The 27,276-nt window shown below is 42.2% G+C and overlaps 1 protein-coding gene across 1 annotated transcript in view; it reads right to left on the bottom strand.

Moving 5' to 3' along the window:
* Positions 1-1,599: 1,599 nt before the first annotated feature.
* The window catches only part of PAQR8 (progestin and adipoQ receptor family member 8), a 44,475-nt gene continuing 18,798 nt past the window's right edge, over positions 1,600-27,276 (bottom strand). The window contains exon 2 of the mRNA XM_086707063.1: positions 1,600-5,922. Coding sequence (XP_086563189.1) covers positions 4,837-5,901 — 1,065 coding nt within the window. The 5' untranslated portion in view covers positions 5,902-5,922 and the 3' untranslated portion in view covers positions 1,600-4,836. The remainder of the gene's footprint in view (positions 5,923-27,276) is intronic.

Here is a 27,276-nt window from a genome sequence, read left to right as displayed (position 1 = left end):
ATAATGCATGATAAGATCTGAGGTGTTATTCTGCAGCCTTTGAGTTGGTCAAGGCCTCCTGGAGTCTAAAATACAGTGCATACCTCTTCCTATGAGATCATGTTAGGTAAGAAAAGCCCTTACCTGAGATAGATAAGCTCTTGAAGTTAATATTTAAATGTATTTCTTTTAAATGCAATGCTTTCCCTTCCATATTATTTTGATAAAAATTCCTTAAAGGATAAGGTGGTTATTCTTTTTTTAAAGGAGGCAGCTAGAGTGCAACATGCTGTTTCCGATTTTCCAAATCAGGGACCTGTACTCAGGACAGTGAAAAGGGCTAGAGAAGCAATGGGAGTAACAAGGTTTGAGGTGGCCACAGGTGACAGCCTTGCTGGTGGGGAAGATATTTCTAGCCTCTGGGGTGGGGGTGGGGGGGGGAGGGAGGAAAAGAGCTCATTCCTTTTGAAAATATTCTGGCACAAAGAAAGTCCCAGCCTCCCCTGGGTTTGGCCTGCCATCTGGCCCTCAGACTGGGATCAAGACCTAGAGGGGTACCCTGTGATGGCCCACCATGGGAAGATGCTGGTTCTCATTTAGCAGTCTGAAAACTCTCTGTAGAAGGATCCCTGGTTGTTGTTGTTGTTGTTTTTCTTACTGTGGTATCTCCAGAGCTAACATGGTGCCTGCCACCAGCAGATGCTCATACATACTTGATGAATCAGTAATTGAAGAGTGGTTAAACTATTAGCAGTGACAACAGAAGCATTTGCAAACTACCTAGGGCCCCTATTGGTCATGAAAAGGGTTTGGGCAAGAAGGACATCCATAATTCCATCAGCGCCTCAACCCAGGCAAATGGTGTTTTCTTACCGTTGTGATTGTACTATGGCCTAAAGCTGAGTAGCCTGGAGAATGACTTTGTTTTCACAGCTATTTAAATATAAGAGTTGGGCTACAAAATCCTTTGGTTCATAGGTGCCACATTCCACAATACATCCATTATAATAGCTGTTATAGTATAATTATAATTCATAATTTTTAGATTTAAAAATATAGTCCATCAATTCAAAATTTTGAAATCTTTAGCACTATTGTTCATAAAACTAGAAGTATTTATTGAATTAGATGGAAATCCTCAGAGAAATCAACTCCATAGCTTTTGGGGGTGGCAATATGATCTACTCACAGGTGTGTTATATGTATTTTGGGGGTTGGGGTATGAAGATGTTTTAAGCTTTTGTATTTTCCTACTTCTTGGTGAATATAAAATGTCCTGACCTCCTCCTCCTGGCAATGTTTGTCTAGATAAAACCTTTCTTTAAGACGGGCCTTGTCAAAGTAGCCTTTGTCAAGAGCCTTGTCAAAGAGGGGTGCCTGGGTAGCTCAGTCGGTTAAGCATCTTGACTCTTGATCTCAGCTCAGGACATCATCTCACCATTGGTGAGTTTGAGCCCTTCCAGGGTCTCTGTGCTGACAGCGTGTAGCCTACTTGGGATTCTGTCTCTCCTCTCTGCCTCTTCCCTGCTTGTACTCTCTCTCTTTCAAAATAAGTAAACTTTTTTTTTTTTTTTAAAGAACCTTGTCAAAGAAACAAGATAATTGTTGACAGTACAACAATCCATATACAAAATCTGTTTAATGGTCATTCGTGTAAGTAGATTTATATAAACAGAAAATAGTTCCATTTTTTCTTTGCGGAGCAATCAAGCAAAACAATAGGACCAACACAATTAATAGCCCAAAGATTTGGATACAATGGCCATGCTAAGACATGAGCGCCATCTGGAGGGCCAGCTTGAAACTACAGTGCAGCATCTGAAGAACACAATATACTTAACATTAAGATAAGGTACCATTTTGTGGACAGGGGGCAACAGAATCAGGAATGAGCTACCTTCATTCCACAGCCTGAGCTCCTACTATTTCAAGATTCCAATTAGAGGACTGAGAATATTGTTAATGAGTGAGGTACTTTTAGCAGAGTTGGGAAATGAAACTTTAACATCTGAAGCGTACTAACATTAGCTCATTGGTAATTACAAGGCAGGAAGTACTAGGCAAGATGGAAATAGGCAAATGTGTCCCCATCTGCTGTGTCCTGATACCCCATCTCCTTACCTTGAGTACGGCCTCATACAAATCCATCAAAACTTTTATTCACAAGATGTAAATGACTGATCGTTTAGGTTTTCCAGAGGCATTTACATTTTAATAGAGACAGAGAGATAACTGGCAGAATTTCCAGATGTCAACTGTTGGTGAGGCTATGGTGGAGTAAAATAACTTCCTTTATCAAATAATTACTTCTTTTAAATAAACGAAGTCTGTTCCTTGCTGATACACTCATTTTAATGCAAATGTTTTAAAAGGAGTCTTTAATCCTTCAAAAGTCTGAGTAGTTTAAACCATCTGCATTTTCTGTGTTTATATATTTTGAATAAGATACTGGTATTTTAATGAGATACCTAGTCCCCAGTGCTCCTCAAATATCTCTGGTGAAAAATTTTATACTTTTTTAAAAATTTCCAATCACTTGGAGGACCGATACCTGTGCAAATTAAAGTAATAATTTCATGGCAATACCTTAAGAGGTTAGTCTATCTGAACTTGTCACAGACCATTTACAGTGTGTCAGCTGGCCTTGCTCTGTCACCCGCATTTGAAGATCACTGCTCTCTTTCCGGCTTTCTCTTCTAAAAAGTACCTGCCTTTGGCCTGAAGATCTACATCCAACAGGACCACCACCATATCCAAGAGCTTGATTTAAACCTCCCTCCCAACTTTTAAAATACAGTCTTTGAATCGTAAAAGTGAATATTTCAAACATTTTCTAGTCCCCATTTTAAACTGACCCTCTTGCGATGTGTTTGTACAACCCCCCCATTCTCTTGTTTAGTTCAACTGGCTTCAGTTTTGCCAACTTTGTGATGAATTTGGACTAGACACCAGAAGCTTATGTAAGACACTTGGGTAGCACAGAAGTTCAGGTATTTAAGAATTAACAAAGAAATCCATCTAGGAACTCCATGTAGCAGACAAGACATATGCTTTCTTGATATGAAGATTATAGGAAAGCTTCAGTTGAGTGGTTTTTTGTTTGTTTGGTTTTTGCCAAAATGCAGGTTGACAGAGTCTTTTGAATGATAAGTAATTCTGGTGTTCTGACGTTTTTTCATCCACCGGTTGAAAAGCAATGCATTCTTTTTTTCCTTATTCCTATAACCCAAAACTGAAAATTCCGCATGGCCATATATTAAGTAAAGTGTTCATACATTTCCATTTATAAGGCACAAAATCCACAAATCTCTCAGAGAAAGGAAGAAAACAAAGACGTGAAGATAACAAAATAACCTAGTAACAGAAAAATTTCATCAAACTGGCCTGAAAACAAAGCAGTTTCCTTTGTAGTAAACAGAGACCTTATCCTGATAGGAAACATGGCCTCTGAGAATACTCCCATGGCTCCTCTGTCAACACAGCCCCCTTCACAGGATTAGTACATAAATCGGTCCTCAGAGAAGGCTGTGCGGCCAGAACACATCAATCGCAAGTACCGCTTATCCCATAGAAGCTACTGGGCAAAAGGAAATTCTAGCTACAGAGTACCTGGTTCACCATTCTTACCCAAAGGAACCTTCAGGCATTGACCCACAGTGAGCACATATGTTCATCTGTCCTGGGGCTTGGTTATTTTAAGGATTCAGGTCTAAGTTGAGGTGGTTATCCACCTGCTGGAGGACCTTAAACCAGGGTAGTTATGTGGGTCCTTTATGTGGTGGCATCTAGTTAAGAGGCCAGTCCCTGGATTCCTCTTGAAATAATCGAGTCCCTACAGGGACCCTCAGAACTACTTCGCTCTATTAGTGTTTGTTTTGTTTTGTTTTGTTTTTTTTTAACATGTTGGCCCAAATCTGGAGATTCCCTAGCACATGCCCCAGATTTTCTGGCCTGTAAGGCAGCCCTAATAGATTTCAAGTACTGCAGTCTACAGGTATAAAACAGAAGTGTCCTATGACACAAAACAGTATCCATGCTTACTGGCTGGGTCTCCTGATGGCTCTTGGCACTGCACTTTCTAGTACCATCTACATTATTATTATTATATGAGAATAAGCTTTCTGAATGTCCACATGGATCCAAGCATTTTCTGGAAATATGACTCCTTCATATTCCTCTATATTACCATGCAAGGTACAGATGGGAGTGACAACACTGCAGAGAAAACAGCCAGGCAGACATCATCCTGAGAAAAGAGTCAGTGGCAGAGTAGGGCAAGAGAGAAGGGACCAGAAATCAGATGAACGGAGTAATTCATTATGTCTAAGGGTTTCACTGAGTCATTTTGAAGATTCTGACTTCTCCACCCTGGACAATCCGAAATCCAAATGAAATCGAGTTCTTGGCTCAATTTATTCAATTACCAAAAACCAACATAGTAGGATGGCCATTCCAATACGGTGTGGACCAGCCACACACTTACTTTCCAGTCCCAACTTTTTTATCCCTTCAGCTCCAGGACTTGCCCCTCGAGGCCAAAGTCAGAATTCCCCTACGTTTTCGGGCAGAAAGATCACCCTTAATTTAGTGTCCCATGAATCTTAGCCAAGGTCCCTTCCCTTCCTGTATCTTGTAAGGCTATGACACAGAGGAAAAAGTAATACTCCTTTTATTAGCAACAACTATAACAACAAAATTCTTGAATCCTTTGGCTTTCCAATGCCACGGCATATCCTTGGAAATATGTATTAATTTAAAAGCAACTCTTAAAAGACAAAAAGTCAACTCCTAATGTTGTACTGGGTTTTTTCCCAAATCACGACAGGCTGCCTCCACATCTCACTCCACCTGCCAGCCTCAAGAATCTTTCTTTGTAAGCCTGTCCTTGACTTTGTGCCTCAGGAGGGCTGCGGTGGCAGCGCTGCAGGCCGCCAAGAAGAAGAAAGACAGACAAGCCGTGTAGACAGACAGGGGGCCGTGGCGCTGCTGAAAGATCTCCTGCCGCCCCTGGTAGTCCAGGAGGATGGCCTCCAGCTGGGAGAGCGTACAGATGGCCAGGAAGGCGTGGAAGATCTGATGCCCGTGGCCCACAATGTCACAGGAACCCGGGAAGTACTTCTCAGGAACCGGGCAGGAGAAGAAATAGGCGCTGACCAGGAAGAAGAGGATCTGGAGAGTGTGGTACCAGGCCGCCTGCTCTTGGCAGCCAGCCAGGTGGCACAGGGCCACGCGGTGTGCCACGGGGCTGATGTCTAGGACGAAGGCCAGCCCTGCCGGCACCACTTGACAGATCTTCCTCATGACTGGGTAAGGCCTGCGGTAGCGATACTTGGCATAGCAACAGCCCGCGCAAGATAACCAGCCACAGAAGGCAGCTGCTGGCAAGAAGAAGAGCCAGAACAGCTCGTACCAGGCCTGGTCGGAGCTGTAGAAGAAGTGAGCCAAGGCACTGCCATACTGGTAGACGCTCACGCCCACGTAGTCCACGAAGTAGAAGGTGTAGTGCGAGAGCTCCGACTTGGACTGCAGCAGGTGGGCCAGAAGGCTGCACGTGAGGTAAGTGATGGAGGACAGGATAAAGAGGAGCAGGGGCAGCGAGCGGGTGGAGGCCCACGGCAAGGCCTCGGCCTCAGCGAAGGCCCAGAATCGCAAGAGGACGGCCAGGGCGGCCAGCAGGTGGGTCCAGACGTTGACCACCTCGTTGTGCTTCTGAAAGAGGCTGAAGAAGTAGTAGCGCCACTCGTGGCCCGTAGGGCGGTAGCCGGTGTGGATGTAGGGCTCCCGGAAGAGCTGGGGCACGTCCGTCTCGGGGACGGTGCAGGGCATCTTGGGAAGGCCGTCCTCCAGGAGCTTGGGCAGGCGGCGCAGCTGCTGCCCGCTCACCGACAGGGTGCTCAGGCGCTCCAAGATGGCGGTCGTCATGGCGGCCGGCGGGGCGGCAACCTGCAGAGAACAGAGGAAAGTCGGCAAACCGAGAGACAGGCGGACGGGGCAGAGGCGGCGAGGGCCGTGGGGTTGCTTAGGGCTTCGAGTGCGTTAGGGGAGCCGGGGAGCGGCAGACAGCTTCTTTGAGCCTCATTTTTGTTTCATCCGTACGTAATCGAGTTGGACTAAGACCCCCGCCCCCCTTACCACCCTAAGATTGGGGTTTCGTCTCTACTAACCCACTGCGGTGTGAAGGCACATCTTGTAAGATAGGGCTGTTAACCAGCCTGTTTTAATGATATCAGGAAGGTACGTAAGGGTACCTTTAGAGGTACCTTGAAGTTTCCCAGATGTTATTAAAATGTAGTTACCAGACAGGCTTTAATAGTATGAGACATTATATTGAAATATTAAAAATGATAAATATTGATGTTACTAATGACAGCTTACATTTCTTGACCACCTGATCTTAAAATATCCACTAATTTCACCAGTAACTTGAAAATCTGAGATAAGCAGTAGAAACTTGAACTTCAGAGTAAAGATAGGCAAATGAGTCATCAATTTGGTTGGTAAAGACCAATACATATTCTGGGAAATACTTTAACAGTTAAACAAAATTAACACCTGGCCTAAATTCAACATAAAAATCTAACTGTAAAAGTTGGGGGGGGGGGGATGTTTTTTGTTTTGTTTTCTTTTTAAATTAAATTGGAAAGCAAGTCGTTTTGCATTTGCTCTCCTGGGCACCTAAATCTGTACCCAATGAATTTTAGACCTCAAAAATGTTTAACTTACACTTAGAATTTTTTTTACATGACAGATGAGCCAGAGGAGCATAGCAATTATTTCACAAAATATATCACAAAAGAGCTGCAAAATTTCATGTGAATTTTTTTGGTAAAGAAATGGATTTTCAGCATGTATACAGCTACCTTCTGTACTTCATATTTTCTAACCTCTTTTCCTCAGACCAGTTCAAAATCTGATTGATTTATTGAAATGGCTCCTTTCCTTCAGAGCCCTTCTGCTGGGAGAGATACAGCAAGTGCTTCTCAAAGTATTACTAATTTTAGTGAAGAAAATGTAATCTTCCGGCTCACATTTCTTAATCAATATTGAAAAAGAAAAAAATTAGATAATGATCTAAAATGTAGGGCATGAAAATTAATAAAATGTAAAAAAATAAAAAGCTCAGGGAGACATGGAGTCAATCCTTGGTTTGGGGCTACTTTCTGGGTAACAGGGCAAGTTATAGAGCTGTCCAGGCTTCAGTGTCTTCGTCTGTAAAATGGGAGTAATAATTCTGCATACCATATGGATAGTTGTGATGGTTAAATGAGAAACTCTAAAATATAAAATGCTTACTAAGGATTATGGAGTCAGAAGGACAAAAAGAGGGAGAGTGGGAGAGAGGAAAAAAAGTCATCAGAATACCTTAATTCATTTAAAAAAAAAAAAAAGAAAAGAGGAGAAGGGGCGCCTGGGTGGCTCAGTTGGTTGAGCGTCCGACTTCGGCTCAGGTCATGATCTCGCGGTCCGTGAGTTCGAGCCCCGCGTTGGGCTCTGTGCTGACCGCTCAGAGCCTGGAGCCTGTTTCAGATTCTGTGTCTCCCTCTCTCTCTCTCTCTGACCCTCCCCCGTTCATGCTCGGTCTCTCTCTGTCTCAAAAATAAATAAACGTTAAAAAAAAATTAAGAAGAAAAGAAAAAGAAAGAAAGAAAGAAAGAAAAAGAAAACAAAAGAAAAAGCTAAGCAGTGCTTCTACTGTCAGCCAGCAGGAGGATCCGAGAGCCTGAGTTAAGACTCCTCCAACTAAACTCCAGTGGCAGTTGGTGACAACACAGCAGGGGTAAAGGAGAGGGACAGGGAATGGTGGGAACAGATGGAGTATGCCAGCCCTAGGATCAAGTGGACGCACTGCATGGCTGGGCCTAGGACATGGGGCAATGTTTCAAGTTGTCTGGTAGCTATTGGCTGAGAAGTATGTGGCCTGGGGGAGCTGGGCTTTGTTGAAGCTCTGGGGAATTAAAGAGCTCTATTCTTTAGATACAGGCTTCTTCCATCTCTTGTGAAGTAGAGAGAAAAATCAGAAATATTGGTCTGATTTTGTGATTGGGAAAAGTAAAGGTGAGTCATTGGGGATATGAGCTGTAGAATTGCTCCACCTTAGCATTGCTGTCTAAGATCAAGGGTGTTTCCATCATCCCTGGGCACCCAAACCAACTGGAGACAATTCCACATCTAAAGTTAAATAACACATGTCTGTACAATTTCTGCCCATCATTGTCTCCTCAAAATAGGATGTCTGGGACAATAGGTTCTTATAAACCAAACAAAGCAAGTGAATTTCTAAAGACTGAAAACTCAGGTTTTGATTGTCTAATGGTTGGAACTCAACACAGTTTAGACATGGGAACCAACTGGCATCTGTCCATTCTGAGGACATGATCTGACAGATCATGATACTGCTCTATTGTCAGTTTCTAGAAAACCCTGTCTGCAGAGCTCTGACCCCAAGTGTTCCTCCAGTCCTCATACCACTAACCTAACTTCATGGCTTTATGTTGAGTTCTTTTCAGAAAATTATTTCTAGTTCTCTCTTACAGAAAATAAACTAGGAGAGGTTTTAGAACTAAGAAGTACAAGACCTAACGGTTTTAACTTCAAAGGAAAGGATGCACAGGGGGAAAAAATGGCAGAATCATTATTTCCCTTGCAAATGTGAGCTTCTTTTCCAAGGATCTTTAATTATTTTTAATGTTTATTTTTGAGAGAGAGAGAGAGAGAGAGAGAGAGAAAGAGCAAGTGGGTGAGGGGAAGACAGAGAGGGAGACAGAATCTGACGCAGGCTCCAGGCTCCAAGCTGTCAGCACACAGCCCTATGGGGGGCTCAAACTCACGAACTGTGAGATCATGACCTGAGCCGAAGTTGGATGCTTAACCGACTGAGCCACCCAGGTGCCCCTCCAAGGATCTTTAAAGTGCTGCCACACCAGCCTCAGGGTCTCCTTAATAACCCCATCCTCTGGAGTGTGTAGCCCAACACCCATGGAGAGAGCCCAACACCCACGGAGTATAGTTGCAGGGACACTACCACAATGGTCTCCGACTCAAGATATGATGTCTTATCTATCAGTAATGAGGGTGCTGCAAAGATCTAGGTCATCTATGTGTGGGTGAAGAGGATCTAAATTTTTACACTTTGGAAGTGAAAAATGAAAAATTCTAAACTAACAGTCAGAAAGAGAGCGGATTATTTCTTTGTCCTTTGCTTAGCAACTGCCCCTTCCCCTGCCATAAAATTCTCCCTTCACCAGAGAGCAGCCACAGCAATGGTAACAAAGTATAATTTTTAAAATCAGCATTAACTTCAGAAGCCCTGTCAAGTGGAGTCCCCCATAGTTTACCCCCATAGACAGGATTTACTTTCACTGTTCCAGAGTGTGCAGTACTTCCAGAAATAGTCTTCAAAGGGCCAACTAGAAAGTTTGAGAATCTTTCTTGGAGGAAATCACCTGTTGGCATCATGATACTGGTGCAGGCACATACCTCCAGCCTTTCCAGTCCCAGCTCTGACTAAAGCTCAGACTAAGGGTGCCTCCCTCATTCCTGGCCTCGTCCCCATGACTTCTCCCTGAGCTGATATGGCCATCAGCTGACCAAGATGCTACCTTAGAATGATCTCTTCTGCACAGGGTTATGCTCCAGCTCCTCTGCTGAAACAGCTGAAATGGAATCTTCCTGAAGAATCCTCATAAACTGGCTAAACTCAAGTCATATTTTGATCATGTGCAGAGCTCTGGAGGAGCTCTGTGGATCACCTGCTCAACAATACTGCAGACTACAAAGGCCACAAAGGAAGAATAAAATAAGACCCCTTTCCCCAAGCAGCCTACAAGAAGATTCAAACTTCATGAATCTATAGCCAACATCACTGGACTGCATATAATTATTAAGTAGACTGAAATACAAACAGGTCTCCAGAGCGGAGCTCACTCGGGGCACACTGGGACTTAGACAAGTAAAGGGGTGAGGAGCAGGGCATTTCAGGAAGGGGGCAAAAGGGAATTCCCAGGAAGGGAATGCTGTGGCTTCTTTGTGGGCCCATAAACAGAGGGGCTGTTGGGGAGTAATCAAGAAGCGAGTGGGGTAGGTGCCACAGCATTACTGAAAGGAGTTTAGATTTGATGTTGCAGAAAGAAGATGGGAGTTCATGTTTCATCCTTGAAGCTTTAAGCCTGTTTGATCCTCATCTCACCTGAGCTGTGGGGATTCATGCTGCTGACCAATGCCCCTCTCTCAGCCTTAGTGATGCTACCCTCTCTGGTCTTGCCTGTTTTCTTCTCCCACCACCCCTGTCAACTCTGGTGTTTCCAGGGGTCTGCCATCTGCCCCTTTTCTACCTCCACGGTCCGTCTGGTGCGGGTACTTCTCCCACACCCTTGGCTTTAGCTAGCACCTGTACCAGATGATTCCCACACATATACCTGTAGCCAGATCTTTCCTGAAATTTGGATTCAAATATCCAGTGGCTCTGGATTTGTCCAACTGACTATCCCATGGGCACTTCAAACTCAACATCTTCCAACTTGTCCTTCAACCCAGACTTGACCCTTCCCCTACATCTAATCAGTCATCTAGGCCTGTTGGTTTTATCTCACCATTTCTGGAATCCATGCATTCTTTCCATTTCTACTGCTCTCCACTCAAGGCTTCAAAATGAACTGATGCAGAGGATAAAAACAGCAGTGTCATAACTGACCTTCTTTAAGTGATGGTTCCCCTGCCTCATGTCCGCCACACCCTCTCTTCTCTGAACCACTTCAGGGTGATAGTTTAAAAACGGAAATCTGAATACCACTCCCCTCCCCATGGCCCCCAGTAGCTCACCATTGCTTGTTTACAACACAGACTTTAAGCCCTTACCAGTCCTACTTCTGTTGACCACTTTCCTCTCAATCTACACCTCCAGGCCACTTTAATGGCCTGGATCACAATACTGGGAGTTTTTCAAAAGTGCCACACTCTTTATTTCCACACATGATGACAAGCCTCCAGTCAGTCCAGCAACCCAGCTCATCAACATTCTGCCCAGGAGCCAGCTCCACCAGGAAGCCTCTCCTACCCCTCAGACTGGGTTTTAGGGCTCTTCCCAGCACACTTCTGTCCTGGAGTACTTATCATTGGTTTACTCTGCTCACGCCCCTATTTGTGGCCAGCTCTGTTAGTGTGCAAGTTCCCATGTCTAAAATGGTGCTCAGCATATAAAATTATACACCTAATCATTATTTACTGAATAAATAGTTCTTTAGGCCCAGACATATGGCACCAATTTCCTTCTGTTCAGCAAGGTCAAGGGAAAAAAGAAATAATGGTTTGGGATTCAGAGGATCTGGCTGTTCCATATTTGCTCTACTCAATTAGCTGTGTGGTAATGCCTATGACATTAAACTATTCAGTGTAACTTTCTCCATTAAAAAAAGGTAGGTGGGAGGTAATTTCCTGTCTTTCCATTTTTCAGGATAAAAAGAGGATAAATAATAATAAAATGGGCAGTAGTTGAATAGTGCTTTGAAGAGACAAAACATGCACATTAAAGTACTAGTAATATTTAAAGAACTCACAAAAGGATTATAACTTGGTAATATATAATTTTTCTTTTGCCTTATATCAGATGTTAATGCAGTCTTTGAAAACTGAAAAGGCATTTAAAGTTTTTGGTTCATTTCTGGGAATCCTTATAACACCTTCCCCAACTGCTTTATAAAGAGTTTTAATTAGACTCAGGTTATAATAGAATTGGAATTTAAAGTTCTATTTTAATATGAACTGTTATTTAACTCTATTTTAATAATAAGAGTATGGTATCTGTGCCATGAATTCAGGTAATGTTTATATAAGAAAGTGTTAAAAATATTACATTACATTTTGGTTTATGTAGGGGTCCAGTCGTAAAGTTCTATTTCAGGTGCTCCTTTAAACTGTTTAGAAAAATTAAAGATAATTACTATAAGGCAGAATAGAATTTTCTAGCAATATGTTGCTATGTTCATAGCAATAAGTTGACATTTTAGTCAAGAATTGTATATTTACATTTTCTTTTAAAAAAGAAATCACAAGTATGCATTTATTTATTTATTTATTTAAAAAAATTTTTTTTTCAATGTTTATTTATTTTTGGGACAGAGAGAGACAGAGTATGAACGGGGGAGGGGCAGAGAGAGAGGGAGACACAGAATCGGAAACAGGCTCCAGGCTCTGAGCCATCAGCCCAGAGCCTGACACGGGGCTCGAACTCACGGACCGCGAGATCCTGACCTGGCTGAAGTCGGACGCTCAACCGACTGCGCCACCCAGGCGCCCCGCATTTTTTTAAATGTTTATTTTTTTTTGAGAGAGAGACAAACACACAATGTGAGCAAAGGAAGGACAGAGAGAGAGAGGGAGACACAGAATCTGCACAGGCTCCAGGCTCTGAGCCATCAGCACAGAGCCCAATGAGGGGCTCAAACCCATGAACCGTGAGATAGTGACCAGAGTAGAAGTCAGACGCTTAACTGACTGAGCCACGCAGGTGCCCCTCAAAGTATGCATTTTTAAGGTTTGGTTTTGTTTACCTAGTTTTGATGAATGAAAACTACCCAGAATGCATTTCCTTTTCAGTAATTTAATTTTTTTTATTTTAATTTTTTTTTTTTTAGTAACTTAAATTTTTTTAAAGGAAAGATGTTTTACAGTTGTTGTTGTTTTAAGTTTATTTATTTATTTTGAGGAGAGAGAGAAAGCGAGGTAGGAACAGAATCCCAAGCAGGATGTGTGCTGTTAGCACAGGGTCCAACTCAGGCCTTGATCCCACAAACCATGAGATCATGACCTGAGTCAAAACTAAGAATCAGACGCTCAACCAACTGAGCCACCCAGGCACCCCTCAGTAACTTTAAATAAAACAATGAAATGACCTGTTTCTGTGTTGCGGTCCTCTGGAAACATAGTGCAAACAATGTCCATAAATAACCATTTAACATAAATAAATAAAGTGTCCATAAATAACTATTTAACTTTCAGATAGAAGCCATGTGGATGAGTAGTACAGCGCCTGGACCTGTCTCCAGTCTCCTAGTAACAGATTTAACCACTTATACCAGGTATGCCCACTGCCCTCACTGCTTCTTGTAACCTCTTCCACCTGCTGGGTTCCCTCTCTGGGGGGGCTTAGAAGTGGCATGGCCATTGTCCTACTTTGGGTCCTCATTATCTCCCACAGGCACCTCTTTGGGATATAGAAGGCCTTCCCTCTGGTCCCTACCTGTGTATCTCCATGACTAGTTCCAACCGTCCCCTGACCCTGCCACTTTTACTTTGTGTTCCAGTAATTCTGCCATCCTTTCAGGTCTTTGTACACAAGCACAAAGGCATGGAGTGCCCAGAGCACTGATGCCTATGGCCAAGTTCAAATTTCCCCTGTGAAGCCTTCCCTTCAGGTGCTCTTTTGCCTCTGCTACCCCTGCACTACCCTCCATTATAAGCCTCCCCTTTCTGTATAAATACAGTGTCCTGGTTTACATTACAAGCATACCTTGTTTTGCCGTGCTTTGCTTTATTGTGCTTTGCAGATATTGCATTTTTTTAAGATTTTATTTTTAAGTAATCCCTACACCCAACTTGGGGGCTCAAATTACAACCCCAAGATCAAGAGTCATATGCTCCACCAACCCAACCAATTGGGCATCCCTGCATTTTTTTAAAATATGCTCTATGCCCAACATGGGGCTTGAACTCATGACCCCAAGATCAAGAGTTACATGCTCTACTGACTGAGCCAGCCAGGTGCCCCCAGTTACTGCATTTTTTATAGACTGAAAGTTTGTGGCAATACTGCATACAGTAAGTCTATCAGAGCCATTTTTCCAACAGCATTTGTTCTCTTCATGTCTCTATCCCATTTTGTTAATTCTTGTAATATTTCAAGTTTTTTTTTCATTATCATGTTTGTTATGCTGATATGTGATCAGTGATCTTTGTTGTTACTATTGTAATTGTTTGGGAGTACCATGAACTGTGTCCATTTAACAATGCAGACTTAATCATTGTGTTTGTTGACTGCTCCACTGACCAGCCAATCCCTGGTCTCTCTTCTCTTCCTCAGGCCTCTCTATTCCCTGAGACACAATACTGAAATAAGGCCAATTAACAACACTACAATGGCGTCTCAGTAGTATTCAAGTGAAAAGAGGCGTTACACCTCTCTCACTTTAAATCAAAAGCTAGAAATGATTAAGCTTAGTGAGGAAGACATGTTGAAAGCCAAGATAGGCCCAAGTTGTGAATGTAAAGGGGAAGTTCTTGAAGGAAATCAAAAGTCCTACTTCAGTGAACACGCGCATTATTAGAAAGTGAAACAGCCTTATTGCTGAGCTGAAGAAAATTTTAGCAGCCTGGCTGGAAGATTAAACCAGCCACAATGTTCCCATAAGCCAAAGCCTAATCCAGAGCAAGGTCCTAACTCTCTTCAATTTTGTGAAGGCAGAGAGAAGTGAGGAAGCTGAAGAAGAAAAGTTTGAAGCCAGCTGAGGTTGATTCATGAGGTTTCAGGAAAGAAGGCATCTCCATAACAGGCACAAGGTGAAGCAGGAAGTGATGTAGAAGCTGCAGCAAGTTACCCAGAAGATCGAGCTAAGAGAATTCATGAAGGTGGCTACACTAAATAACAAATTTTCAGTATAGATGAAACAGCCTTCTATTGGAAGGAAATGCCATCTAGGATGTTCACAGCTACAGAGAAGTCACTGCCTGGCTTCAAAGCTTCCAAGGACTGGCTGACTCTCCTATTGCGGAGTAATGCAGCTGGTGATTTTAAGTTGAGGCCAGTGCTCACTGACCACTCCAAAAATCCTAATGCCCTTAAGAATTATGCTCAATCTACTTGCCCTGTGCTCTACAAATGCAATAACAAAGCCTGGATGATAGCACATGTTTATAATATAGTTTACTGACTATTTTAAGCCCACTGTTGAGAACTACTCTCAAAAAAAAAAAAAAGATTCCTTTCAAAATATTGCTGTTTATTGACAAAGTACCATCACCCAAGAGCTCTGATGGAGATGTACAAATTAATGTTGTTCTCATGTCTGCTAATACAACATCCATTCTGCAGCCATGGATCAAGGAGTAATTTCAACTCTCAAGTCTTATTATTTAATTCATAATTAAGTTCTATAGTTTATAAATTAAATTATAAAATTTATAATATAAATTAAGTCAAATGTTATTCAATTCACATTTCATAAGGCTATAGCTGCCATAGGCAATGATTCCTCTGATGGCTCTGGGCAAAGTAAACTGAAAACCTCCTGGAAAGAATTCATGACTCTAGACGTCATTGAGCACATTCATGGGCAGAGGTCAAAATACCAATGTTAACAGAAGTTTGGAAGAAGTGGATTCCAACCCTCAGGGAGGACATTGAGGGGTTCAATACTTCCATGGAGGAAGTAAGTGCAGAAGTGGTGGAAACAGCAAGAGAATTAGGACTAGAAGTGGAGCCTGAGGATGTGCCCGAATTGCTGCAAGCTCGTGATGAAACTCGAGTGGATGAAGAGCTGCTGCTTCTTATGGATGGATGAGCACTGAAAGTCGTTTCTTGAGATGGAATCTACTCCTGGTGAAGATGCTGGGAAGACTGTTGAAATGACAATAAAGGATTTAGAATATTATATAAACTTAGTTGATAAAGCAGTGGTGGTGTTTGAGAGGAGGATGGAATCCCAATTTTGAAAGAAGTTCTACTGTGGGAAAATACTATCAAACAGTATCACATGCTACAGAGAAATTGTTCATAAAGAAAGAGTCCACTGATGAAGCAAACTTCACTGTCTTATTTTAAGAAATTGCCACAGGCACCCCAACTTCAGCAACTACCACCCTGACCAGCCAGCAGCCATCAACATTGAGGCAAGACCCCTTACAGCAAAAATATTATAACTCAGTGAAAGCTCAGATGATGGTTAGCATTTTTTAGCAATAAAGTATTTTTAAATTAAGGTATATACATTGTTTTTAAAAGACATAATGCTATTATATGCTTCATAGACTATAGTATAGTATAAACATAACTTTTATATACACTAGGTAACCAAAAAATTCATTTGGCTCGCTTTATTATAATACTTGCTTTACTTTGGTGGTGTGGAACTGAACCTGCAATGTCTTTGAGGTGTGCTTATATATTCTCTGTCCACTAAACTATAAGGTCCTTTGAGGGCTTGAGAATCTTTTATCACCTCCCACTGTGCCTAGCACATAGGAGATGTTCCTATTAGTTGTTGTTGAATAAATGACTGAATGGAGTGAAAATGTCCTAATATAATAACAACAACAATGAAAATAACAAACACATGGTGTTTATCACATGCCCAACAGTGTTCTAGGTACTTTGCAAATATTAGCTCATTTAAACTTCCTAACAGCTATCTGGCATTAGTATTATTATTATTGTCATCATATCCATTTTACAGCTGATGAAACAGAAACACAGAGAGGTTAAGCAACTTGCCCAAGGCTACACAATAAGTCCCAGAGCCAGCAGGTAACCCGAAGCAGTTGGCCCTAGGCTCTTAACCACTATGCCCTCAAAAACTGTGTTCTAAAACCAAACCCAAATATGATGATATGCAACTTCAGATGTGCTGCTGTAAAACTGCTTTGCTCCATTAACAAAGATAATTTGTAGCTGGCTTTACAAAAGCAATCAGTATCAAAAAACTCAGTTATTTGCCATTGAGTGTATTTGTAAATCATATTCCAATACTGTCCAAGAGAAGAAAATGTGATTTCCATAAAATCTTACTGAAATCGATCAGACGATCCAAGTGGGTCTGTAACCCAGATAAAAGTGATCCTAAACCCAATGGGTTTCTTTCATCTTAGAGACATGTCATTTGTTATGACTGGCTTTGCAGAACTGGTGTGGTGAGACATTCCAATCACAAACCTAATGACTGAAGTCATTTATCAGCCTGTTGGGGGAAAGCATACTAACATTGAGACCAGTCACTGAATTCTGCTACATCTGTAGCATGCTATCTAAAAGGTCTTTTCCATGATTAGCAAATTAGAGAATTAAATGAAAAGTTCCATATTTGGCAAACGGACATAGTTTGCTACTGATGACATTTTATCTGGAGGCCAAATAGAAGTGCTCCAAAGCAGTGATATTCCCTGGTCTGTTACAAGGACCCTAGTTTAATGGACCACAAGCTTAGAATAGCTGATTCCCTGGAAAAGCACCAGATGAGGAATTTAAAATCCCGATTTCTAGTTCCAGCTTATGGGACCTTAGGCAAGTCACTCAACCTCTCTATACTTGGTGTCCTTGTCCATAAAATGGAGTTATAATCTCTACAAGCTGTAAAATTCTGCAATTCATCTGGGCTGTGCTTTGCTTTGTATAAAAGATCAAGCAGTGTGCTGAAATCACCAAAGAACAGATCCTGTGACATCACCTCATGTCACTGTTGGGGGGTGGCTCACACAGATGGCAGGAAGGTGGCCTGCTGGTTGTTGGACAGAGAACAAAAGAGCAGCGATTTCCATCAAAGAGAGCAGAAGAAATGCTTCCAGAGTCCATAGAAGCCAAGCATCACACATCACTGCATAACTATAAATGACTGGGAAGAAACAACAGCCAAAACGCCAACTTGGGGTCAATTAACAAGGACTGGAACCTTCTCTGAGCAGCCTTTGGCCCAACAGAGACAGACACGAAGTTTCAAACAGCCTCAAACAACCTCAGGATCTCCAGTCATTCATCAAGTGAGAGGCTGCTAGGCCTATATTGATCTTTGTTTTTTGTTGTTGTTTTTTTTTAAGTTTATTTATTTTGAGAGAGGGAGAGTATGCACGTGCACGCACGCGCGCGCGCGCACACACACATGTATTGGAGAGGGGCAGAGGGAGAGAGAATCCCAAGCAGGCTTGGCACCATCAGGGCAGAGCCTCCTTTGGGTCTTGATCCCACAACCGTGAGAATATGACCCGATCTGAAACCAAGAGTTGGATGCTCAACCGACTGAGCCATCCAAGAGCCCCTCACATTGATCTCTGTAGCCACATCTGACAAATATCGTATCAGTGTTTATAAAGTCATATTTTAAAGAGTGGGACTACCAGAAGAATCCTGCTATTTAGCAGAGATAATTTGGACATGAAGTCAGATTCACCAATGGTCAATGCATATTTTCTCCATATTTAAGAAAACCTAACATATAAATAACATCTCAATATCCAAAAATGGGAGATCTGATTTCATAAATTATGATAAATCTATACAATAGAATACTATGCACCTATTAAAATAATTATGTAGATATTTACATATATTGCTATAGAAAGATATATGTGTTTTTGTTTGTGTTTTCACTGTAGTCTCCCCTACACTTAGATAGGGTCTGACTAGTACATTATGAATGCTCAACAGGGATTTGCTGAATATTAAAATGAACAGAAGACACTGTTACAAGGGAGAAGCAAATTAAATGAATGTGTCCCATTTTTTTAAACATATGCATGTGGCACAGAATAAGCATGGGATCGTGAATAATCAAAACATTAATACAGACATTGTTACATGGTGGGATTGTGGGGAATTTATTTTTTTCTAGGGTAGATACTATCATTACAATACTTTTTAAAAATAAACATTTACTACTTTTGTAACTGAAAAATGGTTATTGCTACTCTACAAATAGGAATATTTGACATAAATATGTAAAACTTGGTAAAACATGATTAATGAGTACAATGGATTTTAAGACACTCTCCCTCAACTCCCCCCACCAAAAAAGGCCACCCCAGCATTACGAAGAAATACATACTTATTTGCATTATTCTATGGATTTTGAGCTCAACTAGTTAGCATATCATACTAATTATTATTAGAAGCAACCTATCTATACTTGCCATAATGTAAGCCAATGGTCATGGGAGTTGTGAAGGGGAAAAAAAATACGTAACATCTGCCATTAAGGCAACAATCCTGTTCTCTTAGATTGGGAAAGTCAATATATGCAATATTGTCAAAAGACTTTTCTCACAGCACACAAACCCAAATGGCCTTAATAATCCAGTCAATCCCTGACCACCTGGGCTTCTGGCATGGCTGAACCCTGCCTATAAAAAGAGTGAGGTGCTCCTGTGTGCCACAGATACACCAGAAACACATGTCACCTTCTAGGCTCAGTGACCTTTCCAATTCTGAATCTCTTCCTCTGTGGATCCCCATAATATTGATAGGAGAAAGAAAAGATGACCTTAGTTTGCTGTGGTGCTCTGGGAAAGGATGAGCAGAGGGTATTTCCTCTGAGTGCCTTTCTTTCTCCAGCTGGAACCCTCAGGCTGGGATTCCTGCATTTTCTTTATTGTTACTTCATATGCTTCCCACATCTCAGGTAGTCTCACTTGAACAGGTACTGTTTTCAAAATGCATCATTACAGACACAGAATGTACCTTCCACAGGCAATAAATAGTATCTGCATATAATTCCACTGGCAGGATTTAGAGGCGCTGGGAACAGTTTAGAACACATTGAGCAGTCCAAAGTCAATCAACAGGTTAGCTGGGCATGATGATTGCTTTTCTTCAGAGACTTCTTGTTTGGGTAAAGGTAAGCTGTGCTGTCTGAAATGCCTGCTAATTAATGCCTAGGGACAGGAGTCCCCCGAGACTTTCCGTAAGAGTGTAACTACAGGCTTCATTAGGTATAGTCTGGCACAGTAACACAGCCTCTAGCTTGGTCCAGCCTCTTGCCTGCAAGAAGCTTCATCACCCACCTGCAGTCCTGCTGGGACTGGGGCCAACCCAGGTGAACCCTGAAGAGAGCTGCAGATTCCACTGGCAGGAAATCAATCTGGGAAATGTACTTTCCATAGCAGAAGAATCTGATAACAAATTAAGCCCAGGTTGGAGCCCATGTAAGGTATGCAGTTTCCCTAGCAATGAAAAATTAACCCTTTTGCAGCTAATGCAGTACACTCTCCTGGTAGTCCCAAGACCTGGACTTTTTATTTGCTCCCAAGAATCAAGCAAACCACTTCATTCTTAGTTTCTCTTCAGATATCCTCAAGCCCTTAATTCAATTCCACATTGGTCATGAAGCCTTCTCCAGGCCACCTTGATTTCTTTTCTCCCCGAACACTTACCTACCTATTCCACACATTTGGTAAGCAGAACATCCAGACTCGAGCACCATATCACTGTGTGTGTAGAAAGGCTTGTCTCTCCTGTGGATTGGGTTGCAAGCTTCTTGAGACAGGAACACTGACTTACTCATCCTTTATCTCTCCTATCAGCAACTATCAGAGTTAAAGGTGCCCCAGAATGCATCAATAGATAATTGTTCAAGGACAAAGTGAAATAAGATTCCCCTCTGGCCATTTGCTTCTAAAGGTAAAACCAGTGAGATCTTCGATAATGAAAATGTGAGCATTTTTCAAAAGGAAACAACATTTGAGTTGGATGTGTTTATCTGTGTGTGGTTCATCTACGTGGTAGGTATCCATAACAGTGTTTAAACTGTTAACTGATTTCCAGTCACCAGCTCACTTTTGGTCTATCTCCTCTTACCATTAGCACTTTTGTGCCCAAGAATGCCTAAGCAAAGATGCAGGAAATAGAGACACCAGGCAGAAAAAAGATAAAGTAAAATAACATTGGAGCAGGAGTTAGCAGATTGGGAGACCTACTTTTTTATTCTTGTTGCAGAGAAGAAGACAGAACAGACTGTCCATCCTGGTTCCCTGAACAAGCTACACACTTTCCCAGTGTTAGCTGTACCCGTTTATGCCTAGCAAAGTCTGCTTCTCTCTCACATTCAGGCTCAGATATAGCCTCTTCTGTGCAATTTAGCAACAGCCTCAAGCAGACTTAATCACATCCTGTCATACCCGCCTTAGCATTATGTTGTAACTGACTGTATACATGTCTTCCTTTACACTAAATTGTGAAATTCACTGAATTGCATGAGGACATTATTCAAGACATTAAAAAAATTTTTTTTTTAGTTTCTGTTACTTGATTGTGAGAATACCTGAGGCACAGATCAGTTATTTAAATGATCTATTCAAAGCCTTAAACCAAATTAGCCCTTAAGGTATGGACAGACCCCATCACTTCTGACTTCTGTGTCCCAAGAGCCAGCCACCTGTGTTTTGGATAAAGAAAGTCCCTCAAACGTAAATGGAAAAAGAAGAGCTGGATGAGAAGTTGGTACCTGTGTGCCTCTGACCTGCTGATGACCAGAAATCCTGGCTCCCTGTAACATCCTAGGTGTGTTAGCCAGAGCCTCCTCTCCTGGGACATTCGGCGAGAGCTCTCTGAAGGGGACCTCTGAAGACCCCTCTCCACTTCTCAGTGTGACCTTTTCTACAATTTGTAGTAGTAATTCATAATCAATAGCTGGTCTGGTTGAAAATCATTAGTCATTCCATACAGGAGCTTCTATTTGAAAAGTTCAGACCAATAACTATAAACTATCTCACATAGCTCCAGCTTTCCTCTCGATTATATGACAACTACCCACCTGCCTGGCCTGCAAGTTCTACCAAGGTCATGATTTTTTATCAGTCAGGACTGTTTTAGCTCCAAGATTTCAGATTTTGAAGTTCCTCCTTCCTGGTCACAACATCCTCACTTCCACCCTCTAACACACTAGGCTCCTCGTGACCTCTGGTCCCCCAACCTTTTTCCTCCCTTAGACCAGCCAGTTGGCCCCACTGCCAGCCATTTCATTTCTACCCTGGCTGCCAGCCCTCCTCACCCTGAACTCTTGCGCTGGGTCGGCCTGCCTAGCCCCACCTTGATTACACCCAATTTCTCTCTTTTCTCACCAGGTACTATGTACTGCTGGAGAAACTCATGAAACATGAGACCATTATGAATCCATGCCTTTTAACCTCAACCAAGACTTCACAACATCCATCTGGGTTGTGTGTTTAAAAATAAACTCCCGATCTAGCTAGTTTTGTGATTGGTCTGACCGATCTCCCAATCAGCTAGCCTTGAAATCCAACTGGGATGTCTCCTTTCCTCCCCCTTCCCTCAAATCAGTCATCAAACCACTTTTTCCTTTTTAAGTTGCTCGTTCCTTCTTTTCATTCCCCCATAAGCTCATATACTGTCCCAGCTGTACGATGGTGATAACTCCCCAACTGAGCTTGCATTCTACAAACTCTATCCTCGTTTCACTTGACTTGACTAAAGTTCAGCTCTGATGATGATATGCCACAAAGCCACTAGTGGCCTTCTCCTCTCTGCCAACAAAAGCTCACATTCCTGAGGCTGGCAGTCAACGCCTTCTGTGCCCTAACCTTAATCTGCATCTTCAAACATCACCCACTGCTTCATTTCATGCAGAACAAAATAGAGTAAATAGAACAGAACACGTCAGGGCGCACCCCACATATTAAGGATAAGTACTGTCATGCAACTCCCAGTTCCTAAAATAAAATATATTTCTTACCAAGGGTCATGTTAGGTTTGAAAAACACTGACCTACACCATTTGCTATTCTTCAATGTTTATTTATTTTTGGGACAGAGAGAGACAGAGCATGAACGGGGGAGGGGCAGAGAGAGAGGGAGACACAGAATCGGAAACAGGCTCCAGGCTCCGAGCCATCAGCCCAGAGCCTGACGCGGGGCTCGAACTCACGGACCGCGAGATCGTGACCTGGCTGAAGTCGGACGCTCAACCGACTGCGCCACCCAGGAGCCCCACCATTTGCTATTCTTAAGCATGCCTTGCGACTTGTTCTTTCATTTTGAAATTATGAAATACTTCAAGTATACAGACTAGTTTGGAGGATAATACAACAAACAACTGTTTGTCAATTCAACATGTCATATGTACTTCAGATTTTAAAATATGTGTATATTTATGTGTGTATGCGTGAGTGTTTATGTGTATGTATGTATGCATATGTATATGTATATGTGTCTCTAAAACACATACACCCGAGACTAAGCCTCCTGTGTCCACCCATTCCATCTTTCCCTCCCAGTAGCAGTCACTATACACTGAATTTGGTGGTTTTCATTCCCACTAATGTTTCCAGGTGAAACTATACAATTTATACTGACACTATAAAATTATATAACTACATGCAATAATATAATAAAAAATCATGAAATTAAATATCCATAAACAATGTATAGTTTTGTACATTATTTTTAACCTTAATATAAATTTTGTATCTAACCTCCTGCAGTCTTCCTTCTTTATTATGTTTTGTGTCGTTCCACATTAATTGTGACATGATTCTCTAGTTGATTCATTTTCTCTGATGAGTATTTTCCAAATTACAATCCTTTGTCCATCCTCCTGTGGATGGACCTGCAGGTGGTTTCCATTTATTTGCTATGACAGATGAGGCTGCAGTGTAGTTCGTACACGTCTTCTTTGGTATATCCCTCTGAAGTGGATTCCTCTTCAGGTCTTTGTCCAGGCTGTTCCCTTTACCTGGAACGGACTCCTCCCTATCTCTACATCAGGAAACTTCATCCATCCCCAAAGGCACCTCTCAAATGCTGACTCTTCCATGCCTTCCTATTACCCAGGCGAAGCAATATCATCCATCCATTCACCTGTAGCTTTCAGTGTGTGTCTCTTTGTCCTGCAGTTGTTTGGATAATTTTCTCATACCCTAGCAGCTCATAAGTTTCTAATGGGCAAGTACTGTGTCACATGGCATTCAATTCCCTCCACCCACTCCACCCCCACTTAGAGCCTAGTGCAGATATTTGCCCAGAGGGTATTCACAGGAAATGCCTGCTGAAGCCACTGAGCTTTCCTTCTTTTGCTGCCAACCACTGCTATGGCCATCTAATGATATATATCTCATGACAGCAGTATACACCTAATGGCTGCCACATTCCCATGTGTTACCATTTCACCATGAGGGTAAAGAAAAGCCTGTCTCTACCATCAACACTCTATGTTGGGAGAAGCGGGAGGTACAAGGGATACCTTGAGCTTCGTAACCTCCTGGGGCTAAATGATCATAGGCAGTGCCTGTGTATAAAGATGAAAGCAAATATATTTAGATGTCAAAGAAATCAAACACTGAGCAGATAAGCATGTTACAGATCAGTCAACCAATGTCACTGCCACCAGTGCAGGCAGGACTTAAGAGGGAATCCATTCCTCGTTCTAGCCAGTCCCTACTAGTCCCAATCACTGCACAGCTGTAGCCTGGGGAGAGAGGCACAGACAGCGTATGTGTTTTCAATGGCTGCCAGTGTAGCTTCAGAATCCTTGGTCAGGACAGGTGCCTGTCCATCCATAGATGTTCATTTCCCCTCCAAGTTCAGTGGCGTGGGGATGAGAGCATCATAAGGGACTTCTTTCTGATTCCAAAGCAGAGACACATGCTCATTATACTTCTTTTCTTTTCTTTTTTTTTTTTTTTTAATTTTTTTTTCAACGTTTATTTATTTTTGGGATAGAGAGAGACAGAGCATGAACGGGGGAGGGGCAGAGAGAGAGGGAGACACAGAATCGGAAACAGGCTCCAGGCTCTGAGCCATCAGCCCAGAGCCTGACGCGGGGCTCGAACTCACGGACGGCGAGATCGTGACCTGGCTGAAGTCGGACGCTTAACCGACTGCGCCACCCAGGCGCCCCACTTCTTTTCTTTTTTTAGACATGGAAAAGGTTAACAGATGAGATGTGGGAAAATCAGTTCAAGAACCCAATGCTGCAGACCTCTTTCCATTTTACTCATGAGTACAAAGTATTGGCTTAATGATGGCAAGTTGATACCTGTTTATACCAGCCTTATAAATTAGTAATAAAACATGTCCAGGTCACGGGATTTTTCTAAGCAGCTCACCATTCCATGCCATATGACCTACCAGAGAGACAGTAACTGAATAAGTACTCTTGAGCTACCCTCCCTAGTTATGGGTTGACACAAAGGTCAGCTGAAGCCCTGAAAATCCTAGTCCTACGCAGGAGCTCAAAACTCGTATTGGAAATGGGCTAGACAACAACATGCAAACTTAGGAGGCACTGAAAAATCAAACTCTTGATTGCTGTCTCTAGCTTATGGAGTTTGATTTTAGAAAGGGCCAAGTATGAGAACAACCATTTCTCTTTACTGTAACATGACCTCAAGTCTCAGATGACATCTGATTATAATCCGTGCAAGTGCCACCTGAGTGCCTGGATTGTTTTTCCAATTGAGTTGAAATGCCCACGGCCACAGTTTCTGCGTCATCTGCCTGCCAACGTAAACTTTACACTTTGCGCCATTCGGGCATTGCCTTGGCATTGCTGCACACCACCTGTGGGCCTGGGAAGATGTAGACTCTGACTGTAACAGCAGCCAAGAAACAAACACTTCCTCCAGTCCTTGTTCAAATCGCTCCTTCTCTAGGAGGCATCCCCACCCCCCAATTGATTTCATACCGTTTGTACCCTCCTGAGCCCTCTAGAGCCCTTTATTCTGCTCTGCTTCTTGTTTTCTGTAGCACTTTTCCCTTTCCCCCTTAATACATTACTTTCTTTCTCATAAGTTTTGTTTTAACTGTGGTCAAATATACCTAATGAAATTTCCCATCTTAACTCTTTCTAATTCTACAGTTCAGTAGTGTTAAGTACATCCACGTTGTTGTATGACCAATATCCAGAACTCTTTTCATCTTGCAAAACTGAAACTCCATAGCCATTAAACAGCAACTCCCCATTCCCCCTTCCTCCAGGCCCTGATGAACACCCTTCTACTTTCTCTCTGTATGAGTTTGACTACTCCAGTATCTCATATAAGTGGAATCCTACAGCATTTGTCTTTTTGTGATTGGCTTATTTCACTTAGCATAATGTCATCTGGGTTCATCCATGTGGCAGCGTGTGTCAGGATTTCCTTCCTTTTTAAAACTGGATAATATTTCATCGTGTGTATACACTGTATTTTGGTTATCTGCTCATCTGTCGACGAACACCTGGGTGCTTCCACCTTTTGGCTATCATGAATAATGCTGCTATGGAGATGGGTTTGCAAGTATCTCTCCAAGACTCTGTTTCAGTTCTTATGGGTATACAGTAGTCCCCCCTTATATGGCAGTTTTGTTTTCTGCAGTTGCAGTATCCTGCGGGCAACCGTGGTTCAGAAGCACATGATCCTTCTGACATAACTTCAGAAGGTCAATAGTAGCCTAATGCTACATCACAATGCCCACATGACTCACCTCACTTTATCCCATCATGTGGGCATGTTATCATCTCACATCATCATCAGAAGAAGGGTGAATACAGTACAAGATATTTTGAGAAAGAGAGATGACACATTCACATAACCTTGATTACAGCATGTTATAATTGTTCTATTTTATTATTAAACTTTATCATAAGTATGTATTTATAGGATATGCATAGAGTTCACCACTCTGTGGTTTCAGGCATCCACTCGGGGTCCTGGCTCATATCCCCTACAGATAAGGTGGGGGGAGGCTACTGTATACTCAGAAGTGGAACTGCTCCATCATTGGTAATTCTATTTTTAAAAATTTTTGAGGACCTCCCATACTGTTTTCCATACTGGCTGTGTCATTTTATAATCCCATCAACAGTGGACAAGAATTCCAATTCTTCTGCATCTTTGGCAACACTTGTTATTATCTGTTTGTTTGTTTGTTTTGTAGCCATTTTAATGGGTATGATGTTAACATTTTATCTTTACTTACGTATATTGTCTGTCCTTCCTGGCCCTGCTGCTAGCCCAGAATATAAATTCAATTAGCAGAGGGATCTTTGTCTATTTTGTTTACTGATGTATGCTTGCATCTAGAATAGGACTTGGCACATAGTACGTACTCAAAAAATATTCATTCTAAGAGTGAATAAATAGGGGCACCTGGGTGGGGCTCAGTCAGTTAAGCATCCGACTTTGGCTGGAGTCATGATCTCACGGTCCATGAGTTCGAGCCCCGTGTTGGGCTCTGTGCTGACAGCTCAGAGCCTGGAGCCTGCTTCAGATTCTGTGTCTCCCTCTCTCTCTGCCCCTCCCCTGCTCATGCTCTGTCTCTCTCTCTCTCTTTCTCTCTCTCTCTAGCTCTCAAAAATAAACATTAAAAAAAAAGTGAATAAATGAACTGGTAAAAGAAAGACACGCTGACAATATACTCGTCTTTAATTTCCTTGTTTTTATGTCAAAATCTCAATGTCGCTATCTTTCTGTCTATCCATCCATCCATTCACACATTACCTTTGTGCAAGCTACTCAGCACCTTATGAAAGCAATTATTCTTTTAACAAATATTTGCTGAGTGTCTACTATGTGCCATTACTGTGTTCAGTATTGTTCAGATGGAAACTCT

The sequence above is a fragment of the Puma concolor genome, chromosome B2 (genome assembly GCF_028749965.1).
Source record: "Puma concolor isolate L17-30 chromosome B2, mPumCon1.1.hap2, whole genome shotgun sequence".
Taxonomy (NCBI): Eukaryota; Metazoa; Chordata; class Mammalia; order Carnivora; family Felidae; genus Puma; species Puma concolor.
The sequence above is the reverse complement of the archived record's forward strand: the minus strand, read 5'-3'. Positions and strand labels throughout refer to the sequence as shown.